The following is a 12,271-nucleotide window of genomic DNA, read 5'->3' on the forward strand; positions in this document are numbered from 1 at the left end:
TAAACTCGAGTTTTGATTAGTTCACCCCAAAATGAATATTCGGTTCCGCACCCATAAGACCTTGGCTTATCTTCAGAACACAAATGAAGATATTTTTTGATGAAACCCGAGAGCTGAAGGTCTGTAAGAACAATCTGTAAGACCTTCGTTCTTTTTCTGAACACAAATTAATGACAGAATTTTCATTTTTGGGTCAATTATTCTTTAAAATTGAGATGAATGATACAGGCAACTAATTTTATGCTACAGCCAGTAACTGATAAACTGCTGATATTACACTTTGATACACTGCAAAAAATGCTTTTATAGCTTCGATTTTTTTGTCTTGTTTCAGCCAAAACATCTAAAAAAGTTCTTAAATCAAAAAGGATTTTCTAGACAAGTACAAATGATTGTCTTGTTTTCAGAAACAAGCAAAATTATCTTGTTTTCTGTTTAAAAAAAAAGATTATTTGGCTCGTACTAAGCAAAAGTCACTTAACTTTAACCGCCACAATCATTTTTACTTGTCTGGAAAATCCTTCTTGATTTAAGAATTTTTTTGATATATTTTGGCTGAAAACAAGACAAAAAAAAATCTAAGCTGGAAAAGCATTTTATCTAAAAACCCCTAAAAACTACAATTAAATATTTTTAACTTTAACTTTAAGTGGTGATAATGTAAATAATGTAAATACACAGAAATAAACTCAATATCAATGATTCTGATAAATGTAAAAAAATAAGCAGTCAGAAATTAGATATACAGAAAACGAGATCATATCAGGGCCTTTAAATGGATTCCTAGATATGCCTTCATAAAGCTATATTCAGTCCATGTCTTCTTGGAAGTAATGTAATAAATAACAATCAATTAGCTCTGCTGCACGCTGCATTGTGGGAGTGAATACGATCCTGATCTAGATGTGTCGTGGCGAGTGCAGAGTACTTGGAGGGGATGTTGTTTTTGTTCCAAAGTTCTGCTGGGAAAAGGAGGAGTTTTCCCCTAAGACAGATGGAGAACTGGGTCTTAGTATTGGTGGGAACGAGAAAACCAGGGACGGAGCTCAGGCCTCGACTTCAGCAGAAAAAACACTGCCAATGTCTAATGGATTTGTGCCCAAGCCGTGCATGTTGCTCTTAGCCTTATGTGTCTAGACTCGTGACGCAGCTCTCTTATCTGGGAATTAAAAGGAGAGGAAACGTGTCTTCATGTAGTTCGAGCAAGTCGGCCAAAGGAGACAAAAAGTTGTCGATTTTGCACCCAAGAACACAATCCGTGTCACTTCGAAACTCTGACAGAAAAGGAACGGCTTCCAGTCATTTCTATAGCTGAATTGTCATTATGAATTTGGTTCCAAGTCCAACTCATGTGACAAACAGGGCTCGAGAGGCATGGTTCGCATGACTCTGATGTAACAGGAAAGCAGACCCTTGCAGTTGGTTCCAGCTCGCAGACAGGTGCTAACAACAAATCCATGTGGTCTTGTTAATAAAAGGCCACTGAAGGGCTACCGGGAGTAAGGATCCTGGCAGGACATGGATTGCTGGACTTTCCAAACATGCAGTTTTTGCTCACTGGTCTTTTGGTTATGATCCCAGTGCAACTGGGAAACGCTAGATAGACACCAAGCCAGAAGGTGATGGGTTTCAAAATGTCATCTTGAAAATCAATCAATCTACGTTAAAAGGGTAGCTCAGCTAAAAAAAGAAAATACTGTATTGAAATACAATTGAAGGTTTTGTTAAGACAATCTGAGAGATTCCATTGAAAGACCATGTAATTAAAACTTCAATGCATCAAAAAGTTCAGAAGTAGATCTATATGAACTGAGCGGTCTAGTCTTCTGAAGAGATATGATTGCTTTATACGTTGAACCAACTTAATTCATTCACACATAAACATTTATCAACACAGAAACAGAAAATGTGAAAAACCTCAGTGGTTCTTGAGGAAACTTGAACTCATTTTTAATTAGTGATGATTTTGCACTGACAACACAAACCATAAAAACACATTTCATTGCATAAACAATTTATACATAATCTGAGCATCAAAGCTGTCGGTTTAGTCAAACATTGCCTTGATATATTACACCAGGCCTTATAAAGGATTGCCCAAAGATGATTCACACTGGTTGGACACTTCTTGCGGATAAAACAGTCCAGTTCCTCACATAGTAGCTCAACTTGTACATATTGCCATTGTAATATAATCAAAATTAAAATTATTATTGGTGGTCTTCCGTGATAATATCAAGTTACTTTAATGTACAGTATTTGAGCTAAAAAATTATAAGAATTTATGCTGATATCATCCAAAACCAAACTTTGCCAAACTTTTTGAGGGCAGTGGGTAGGTTTATTGGAAATGCATTCCTTTAACTACATTTCTGCAAAACTCAAAAAGCGTACTTACACATAGAGTTTCAACAGTTTCCAGTTGAAATTAACACTATGCTGTAAAACTCTATTTTATTCCTTTTCACACAATGATTTGCAGGTCCAGAGATTCGATCGATAAAGCCTTATTTTCTCATAATTACTTGAGGAATATTATGTTAAGAATTCTAAACAATTTTAACCTGCTGCAAAATTCGAAAAGCAATGCATTTGAAGGTTAGCATCACACATATCTAGCCCCATATCCATACGTTTTTTTAAATCAGTAGGTTTGCTCGTATAACATTTTGAGGCATCAAAGTTTTGGTGAAATTGACTTCTACACAATAAACAGAAACCTGTCAAAATTCATTAAAAATACGTTTTGGATGACTTTTCCTTTTTGGGTGAACTTTCCCTTTAAAAACGAGTGTAGGACAGTTTTCTCCCTAAAAGCTCGATCATGTCAGTTGTTGCGCACGCTGCTTACCCCGACCAAACAAATCTCCCTGCACACTCTGGGAATGAAACTTATAACAATTTAACTGGAGTGGAAAAATAATGGCCAATGATCCCATTACACAGCGAGGGTCCCTGCATTCCAGAACACAAGCAGCATTTCCATGAGCAGGTCGGGCTTTATGGGGAAGCTCTGAAAGGCACTGCATTGCCAGGCGAGCAGAAAGGAACACCAAGAAACTCAAATTAAAGAGCTCCGGCAAATCACTGGAAGTCACATGCAAGAGCGCGAGATTTACGGTTCGCAGTTTCCAAACATTTTGAAGTTCTCTGGATAATCTCTGCTATTGAGATGTGCTGCCAAAACGGCTGCTATGTTCGACGGCGTTCCCATATTTAGGGATACTGTCTTTAAAAGAGTGACCTAACCTGTAGGCCTTGTTTTCTCCAGAGATGAATATGCAACAATTTAAAAAGACTCTCAAGGACATTTTTAACTATGGTATATAAAATGTGTGCTTGTGCATTTTCTTTAATAGCGTTTCTGGTTCAACTGCCATCAAAATAACGTGGTCTTTCGAGGTTGGTGGAGACTCATCCGTAATGAGAAGAGGCTAGCAGTCAAGTGGATGGCTTGCCAAACATCTGCACAGAGAGCTGCGAGATGTAAAAAAAACAACTGGCAGCCTTTCAATATATGATAAAGCTCATAACCTGATTGAAAAAAGCATTGCTGTGAATTTGTTACCTCAATAATAAAATATCACATTTGTGCAATTTATTTATTCAATTGTAGATAAATACAAAAACACACATAATGGTTCAAAATAGTGACAGACATTTAATGAAATTTAGAATCCAAAAAAAGCATAATGTTTATGTTTACAGAGCACCGAATCAGTATATTACAATTATTTCCGAAGGATTATGTGACTCTGAAGACAACGAAAAATTCAGTTTTGCATCACAGGAATTATTTTATTGTAAATATATTAAAATAGAAGATTATTAGAAAATAGAAGTTATTTTAAACTGTAATAATATTCCACAATATTAATGCTTGTAGAGTATTTTTGATTAAATAGCAGCCTCGGTGAGCATAAAAGGCTTCAAAAACCACAAAAAAAACTACTTTTGGCCGGTAAGTGTAACCAACCCCGTAATGACATTGGACAAATGTTTGCAATTCAGGTTTATTCACCACAAGCTATAAATGAAAAATTGCACAACATGTAATATTTAAACAGCAATTTACCTAAAAAAAGAGCCTTTGGGGAGCCGTAACTGAAATATGGGCCACTTGGCACTGTTTTCTTGACGTATATTCTCCAATCAACGTAAACAAATAACACCAATAACTTTTTTTAATAAGCAATTTGTGGAGAATTGCTGTGAGAGAAGAATCATTTAAGCAAACAAAAGTGCGTCTTAGCCAGACAGGCTTACCACTCAACAGGGTCTTCGATCAAAAGCAAACGATCACAAGTAAACAAATGATGAAACTGAACAGAATGAAAGTGTTTGACGGTAAAGTCGTTACTAGTTCTCTGACACAGACCTCTCCAGACCTCTCCAGATCTCTTCTTCTCTTCTCCCAGCGATCACCTCACAAATCTCCCGCTGGGACGCTCAGGCTCTGGGTGTATGGTGCGGAAAGTGAGGTTTATCCGAGGCCCGCGGTCATGGTACTCCTTTGCCACCTGATGCTATTTAAAAAGCATTGATAATGTTAAAACCACACTCACAACAAGGCAATGCAGCCATTTGAGAAAGAGGTTCACCAGACTCCAGCCGACCTTGGCGTTCACCTCGAAAGACAGCGGTGATGCAAAATGTGTATTAAATAATTCACATTTACGATTACACATTGTGTCACGTATATTTGCACAGACAGATGATAAAGAATGCAGCTTGACTAAGCAAAAGCGGTGTGTTTACATACACAATTGCGGCTTTGAATTGGCGTCTGCTGTTATATTCTTGACCCCTTTGACAGTTACGCAACAGCTTTCAAAGCCTATAAATATTTTGCGCACATTTAAGGCATTTGCGAACAGCCATACATGTGGGTTTAGTTAGCTTTATTTTGACAGGTCAATGTGAGTTATGTCAACCTAATAAGACCGTCTGAAAGCTTTTTGGCGCAACGCGGGAGTGACCTTTCCTAAATAGTTTTCAGATGTCGCCATAAAATGTTCTTGACCTTTCTCCGTTCTTTGTGCCTCACCAAAGGCCTGCGGTTTGTCTTGGAGTCGGAATCCAAAAACAACTCAAACTGAACAAAAATAACTTCCAGTGAATCAACTTCCAATGATATTACAAAAGTGCCAAAAAACATGCTAAATATGCAAAAAAAAAAAAAAAAAAAAAAAAGGTAAATGGAGTTTACAAAAAACAAACACGCACATAAATTGGTAAATAAAATAAAAGAAACTGTAAAATAACGTGTTAAAACTATAAAATGTAAAAAAAAACCTACAACTAAATACTTTAAATGAATTTATTAAAAAAACGTGTTAAATTATAAAAATGTATAATATTTAGTGTTGTCAAACGATTCATCACGATTAACTGCCTGCGTGTATAATACGTGTACTACGTATAAATACACACACATACAAAAAACATTTTGAAAATATCTACATGTATATATTTATATATGTATAATTTATATTATACAGCAATATAATATAGATTTTTTTAAAACATAATAGATGCATGTGTTTGTATTTATATATAATATACACAGCACAGACCCATATATTATTTAATGTAAAAAAAAACCACACACACACAAACACACGTATGCACACACACACGCCCGCCCACAAACAACATTTACCGTAATTGCATTCAGTAGTTACTTGTGAATAAAATTCATAATATTATCACATCACCAAATCTATCATTTATAGTCAATATTATATTTAACAGAGGTGTGTTTGCAGTGAAAAGAATGACTATAATGACTTAATTTAAATGAAAACATTGTTATTTTACAGCTTTTTTGAGCCCAAAGTCAAACTATTTTTAAGTACATAGTGAATGAAACGTTTTCTGCCCTGAATAAAAACGTTTTCTGCTCTGATATCATACGCTTTGTAATTTCTCCACAGTGTCTGTATTATGTGCAATGTTTTCCTTCTCGGAAACACTGTCCTCTTCAGTATACTGTGAAGAAACAGGTTCGTTTTCCCCCTTCGCACAGTTAAACATCAGCAGAAACGGCGTTTGCACTTAACGTTCTCTGGATGGCGAACATTGTGACCGCTCCAGATCATCTCCGCCACATGTGATCGGACTCGAGACAAAACAAAGGAGCACCGTCTCCACCCCTCCACATCGATTTGGCCATTTTCAGTCTTTCTTCAGTGTCTGGCTTATCATCAGCGGACGGAAGGCAGTTATTAACTAGCAGCTTAACCGCTCACTTCAGACTAAACAAAAGCTCCTGCCAGTTCTTAGTAAGTCACATTCAATCTTGAATATATCCAAAAGGTAGTTCTTGCGAATCAGCTAAAACGATACCGAGAATACACTTTACACAACCCAAAATAGCAGTGAAATCTTCGTCTTAGTTCTTTCTGATCCACCTGAGCTTGTGTTGAAATTTAGCATAGTTAGCCTATTCTGTTGTAATTGCCAAAATCGCAGTGACTGCAAACGCTTGCTTGAGAGCTGTTAAAAGTGACGTACCTGCCAGTCGGTCTGTGTACAGCCCTCCATGAGCAGGAGGGTCCCGTGGGTCAGAGGGATGCGTATGCACTCCACATAGGTGTAGTCTCCTTGATCTTCCTGAAACACGTAACATAAAGTACCCTGAGCTTTTTTTTCAGCTAACATTCATTGTTCGAGCGAGCTTAAGCAGACGCAACATCTAGACACCTGTTAAAAATAAAACAAGATCTAAAGAATGTTTTACTAATATTTCTTGCTTTAAACTAAAAAGGAACAGAGTATGCAGAATTTAACCTAAAAAGGGTTCAGATTACTCTATTACAACAGTGGCAGAAACTTTCATCAACATCATATTCAGGCTTTTTGTAAAAGTATTAACATTTGTGATTTTAAAACTAGGGATGCGCTGATATTAAAATCTCACTGATAAGGCAGACATTAGTATTTTCAATAAATGAAAATTAAAATAAAAAGCTACACTAGAATTAAATTAAATATATTCAATATATATTAAATATCAGATCATTTTAAATTAAATATCCAAAAATTTATTTTACTATAAATTAGTTAATTATACTATAAATTGATTTTACTATAAATATATTTAATTAGCTTTAAAATATTAACAAATATCAAAAAAATACAGCATAACTGGCAGACATTAAACTGTTTTAATAAATGAAAATGAAAACTACATCCAATAATTAAATTACATACAAAATACTCAAACATATAAAATTATTTAAAAATCTGATTATATTCAATTAAACATTGGAACGTTACATTTAAATGTTATTATTACTATTTTTAAAGATTACGTTTATTAGAAAGATATTAAATTAAATATCCAATGTTTTTATAAATTAAAAATAAAAACCATAGGAATATATTACATTAAATATCAATAAAATACAAATGTACAATATTCGTATTACAAATTAAAAAATGTAAAATAAGAAATATTACATTATACAATAATAAATTATAATAATAATACTATTTAAAAACACTGTGAAATTAAATTACAAACTAATATTCTTAATTTCTGAACTGTCAAAGGTTAGACCACTGAAATTTTATCATCTCTTCTGTTGACAACAGTTGCCAACAGATATCTGCATACAGGTTTCATTATGATTAACTCAAAAATATCGTGCATCCCCAGGTCAAGCACTATGACTAAATGACTGTGACAGGACGTTACACATTGGCAGACTCACAGGACGTGGCTGCTTTCGGAGACTGAACACTCTAGTATCGCCCAGACTCAGAGAGGCGATGACGGGCTGGGGTCCTAATGACGGCTCGTTGTCGCTGTGCCAGCCAATGCTGTCTTTACCATCCCGGTACAGGTTACACAGCAGCGAGTTAAACGTGTGGCCGCTCTTCTCCTCGACGGCCAGACGTAAAGTGCTGAGAACCGGATGCCACTGTAATAAGAGAAAAACACGGAAAGAGGTGCTTTACACATCTACAGATGTCATCTTTGTTTGCTCAATTAAAGGATGCAGCGGCGATATACCCGAGCGTTGGCCTGCATAGTGGAGCGTGAATATGTATATGGCAGCTCTCCATACCAACAAGTGAGTCTGGGTTCCTCATATGCATCACCTGAAGTGCAAAACATATTGAACATGAAGTATATTCAGTTTTCAATACCGCTTAACAGCTAATGAAAAACAAAGTGCAAAACTAAATTGTGTCGTAAACGGGTTTAGCATGTTGCTAGGTGCTTTCCAGGCTATCCCAACCTAAATCAGATTTGTATTTATCCGTTTTATCATTTGGAAGGTGCAAAATAATATTTCAAATGCTTAAAAACGACCAAAAAAGGGCTGAAAGCTTGAGGAAGCAGAACTTATTTGTCAAAGCGATCTCGATTAGTCACAGTCAAACGTGAACCGTTCTTGGTCCAAAGCAAATGTTTAAACATTTGGTATATTTGGGACTTTTTCAAATGATGTCGGTCGTGGAGAAAGTAAACAGAGCAGGGAACTGGAGGCAGTGGCGTATTCCTGCCAGTTTACTGATGAAGGAGGACTGAGTCATTGCGGGAGGAGCACTCTAGGAACACGAGAGTGGGGCAGATGCAAAACGTCCATCATGTGTGCGCAAAAACATGCTTATTTTGATTCTGTTTCGGTCTTGGGTCAAATACAAGCATGTTTTGTCACATTAGCGCAGACGCTTAACACATGCTCATATGCTTCAGGAAAATATTTTTGCTGTTTGTTCTGTTTACGTCATTAAAATTTGTCCACTTAAAAATGTAAAACTTACTTCATTTGAGACTACAGTGCATGAATCATTAACTGAAACTGCATGGGTCTTTTATGATCACTATGGCGATGACTGCATTTAAATGTTTTTATGATGACTTTGGTTTTCATTGCTTCATTTTGTGAACGAAGCTGAATGGGACTGTAGTAACAAACAAATGCATGTCTAAAATCAAGATAAATTCATTTTGTGTACACAATTGCCTCAAAAGTGAAGTAAAATCAACGGATGTTTTGCATTTTTACTACACTTAAGTAGATAATACTTATTTCAATGTGAAACCTGTGCACTACACACTATTATGATAGTTTCCACCATAAAACTTACTGTATTGCACTGGATATAAGATATATTAGATTTGTTTTATAAAATAAAAGGCTTTGTACTGTCATTCTAACAATGGGGAACACTGACTGTGTGCTGTGGGACTCATTTAATTTTGCTGTGATATATTCACAGATTTTCATGAGGTACACTTAAGAACAGCTTTTAAATTGTTAGCAATATTTTAAAACAAAACACTAAATAGTCTGAATTAGCTTTTACATGATTATGCATACATTTATTGTCTTTTTTTTTGACAATTCTTCAAATCTTAATATCAGACATGATACATCACACTCGAGAAATATTTTTTTGCTCATTCCTCAGAAGAACTGATAGCGACAAATAATATTTATATGCTTACGTGATCATTTATGCAAGTAAACTTAACACAGATCTCACTGATTTATATTACAAGCCATAGATAGATAGACAGACAGACAGACAGACAGACAGATAGATAGATAGATGTAACGTACCCATCATCCTATAATTGGTCTTTTGTGACCATGGCAGTTCGGCGAACAGCTTGCTAAACATCCAGTCAGCCTCCTCCTGCTGTAGAAACCCTGGTATGAGTCTCAGTCTGGAAACAAGGTAAACAATTACTTTAATGTAGAAAATGTTCTTTTGAAGGTATGTTTTTTTTTTTTTTTTTTTAGTTTAGGCCACTTTTAATCCGAGAGTTGTTACCTGGACACTCCAGTAGGCCCTTGACTAATCTCATAGTCTCCGGCATTTCTGAAAAAGACGAAAACAACACACTGGATACACACGTGTGCCAATCAACAGCTTTTATTGCTTGAAAGTGACCAGGACTGAGTCACTCACTCGATCACTTTCTCCGCGGGAATCTCTCTGATGGGCTAAAAATTAAAAAGGAAAAAGAAGGATAAATTCAAGGTTTTGGTCAAAAAAACTAACTAAAACGTATCATAGCTACAAAATGGCCCTTACATCAGTTGGCTGATGGAACTCAAATGATGGTGGTCCATATTTCCATGAACTTGACACTGACTGGACATCCTGAGCTGAAGCATTAAATGCAAATACTCTTCATTCAACGAGCCATTTACAATTCACACTAATCACTCAAACAAAATTAAGAGAAGCAGAAGCAGAAGTCAATACACTGATACTACACCTATATTGCTTGTTTTTTTCCCACTGAGGTCTATTCATAAGAACGATATAATAATAAAAAGGCATGCAATTTAGTTATATATGACCTTTGAAACTGCCTCTGACTCATTATAAAGTGAAATAAACACTTTTTTGGTAATTGTACATTTGAGATAGTTATAGGCCAATTACTTCTTTATGATGATTATACTGGATATTTCTTTTAAACAATGAATTTCATGATTGCACAATCATTTAAAAAAAATAATTAATAACTAAATAATACACTAATTTAATCATTTACAATAACAATTCTGAAAAATAACAGTAATAATTTCCTTTGTAACTCAATTAAAATCGAAAAGCATTTATTTAATAAACCTTCTTTGATGTTTCTACAACTTTTTAGGTTTTCCACTACTTCTACTATTAAAACTACTTAATTGTTTACAGTAAAAATCATATACAATTCATATAAATAAAAAAAAAATATTTAATCATTCCAGTTATACTTTATTTATTCATTTATTTTGTGTCATCTTTAACTTTTTCAGCAGACGTGTTATAATAGTAAAGCTCATGTAAAGTTGGCATACCGGTTGGCTGTTGTGGTTTGGGAAGAGGTTTGGCCCAGGAGCCCTGGACTCTCGCTCGCTGTCTTTTATCACTCATCAGAGCTTAAAACTCATCTGACATAATAAAAACATATGTCAGTGGCCTTTAATACCTTGGAAGGACAATATATATATATATATATATATATATATATATATATATATATATATATATATATATATATATATACATATATACACACACACACACACACACACACACACGTTTTACAGATGACTACAGAATGAACTTGCTGCCATCTTCAGGAAATTATAGTACATCACTCATTAAACGATAGCGCTCATATTTCATTCTTGAATATAAGCCATATATTATATAGCTACAGGTCAGTTATTAAAACCAATGTTTCCAAAAGCGTACATGGGCATAGAGAACCATATTATAAAATGCACAATTATGTCTGATGTAAACAGACTTATGACAAACATTGCACGCTTCCCAGACTGAGACACTGTTTCTACTTTTTCGAGCGTAAGATTATATTATCTGACAGCGTTGTCACAAAAATTAGCAACATAATACTCACACACATTAGTTTCGAGGCGATTTACCTCATTTTGCAAAGCACTGAACATTTGCGCAACAGAAACACGATCAGTTTTGGTGTTTGGCGAAACTTGTCCGTGTCGCTACAAAAACCGGCGAAAACACTTCCTACGGAGACGATCTGCTATATGAATGAAAAAACACAAACACTGCTATATGAATATGAATATATATATATATAATATACATCAGATATGTGTACAATACAAATATAAAATTGTGTATTCGTTTAAGACGCACTGTCTACAAGAATACTACTAGAAGTTTTCCAATATTACAACTTCAATCATTTATAAACTATTTAGAATAATTACATCTTCAGAATTATTATAATATAGCAACCTAATTACTGTGAATTGTAAATGAAGGCACTAGACAAGGTATTTTAATATCTATTCAATACCGTACAATACAAAATCAATATTTAGGTGCTGTTTATACAAGAACAGATCATGTCTAATGTGGATCAAAAAAGTAGATTTTAAAGTGTTTAAAAAACTACAAGATGACTGCATAACACTTATAAAGCTCAAACTTTGGAGTTTTATTGTATGATTGTATAAATATTGCAACAAATCTGTTGTCAGAATTACATTCACACATTTGTTTCGTGTTCTCTTCCATAAACGATTTGTTAAATTGTATACCCCTGGTTTCACAGACAAGGTATAAGCTAGACCCAAACTAAAATGCACGTCTGAGCTGTCTCAGCTGAAACTATCTTGCTCTGACACAGCTTAAAACATGTCATTACTGTGCCACGCACACCTGTGATGTTGTCTCCTACTGCATTTTTGTAAAATATTTCAACAATATTCAAAAATATTTATACGCCCCGAAACCAGGACATAATGTTTGAAGAAAA

At 34.9% G+C, this 12,271-nt stretch overlaps 1 protein-coding gene across 2 annotated transcripts; it reads right to left on the reverse strand.

The window, feature by feature from the left end:
- Nucleotides 1-3,832: 3,832 nt before the first annotated feature.
- Nucleotides 3,833-11,501, reverse strand: alkbh3 (alkB homolog 3, alpha-ketoglutarate dependent dioxygenase). 2 transcript variants are annotated; one of them, XM_043227224.1, is made up of 10 exons: nt 11,412-11,501; nt 10,821-10,913; nt 10,060-10,133; nt 9,934-9,968; nt 9,796-9,843; nt 9,582-9,688; nt 8,021-8,109; nt 7,719-7,928; nt 6,517-6,615; nt 3,833-4,526 (listed from the first exon to the last, which is right to left on the reverse strand). In XM_043227224.1, exons 2-10 carry the CDS (start codon nt 10,894-10,896, stop codon nt 4,422-4,424), a joined length of 843 nt encoding a protein of 280 aa, XP_043083159.1. In that variant the 5' UTR covers nt 10,897-10,913; nt 11,412-11,501; the 3' UTR covers nt 3,833-4,421. The 2 variants fall into 2 exon arrangements, with proteins under 2 accessions (XP_043083159.1, XP_043083157.1); XM_043227222.1 differs by having other exon boundaries at nt 11,387-11,490.
- Nucleotides 11,502-12,271: the final 770 nt, after the last annotated feature.

The sequence above is a fragment of the Puntigrus tetrazona genome, chromosome 25 (assembly GCF_018831695.1).
Source record: "Puntigrus tetrazona isolate hp1 chromosome 25, ASM1883169v1, whole genome shotgun sequence".
Lineage (NCBI taxonomy): Eukaryota > Metazoa > Chordata > Actinopteri > Cypriniformes > Cyprinidae > Puntigrus > Puntigrus tetrazona.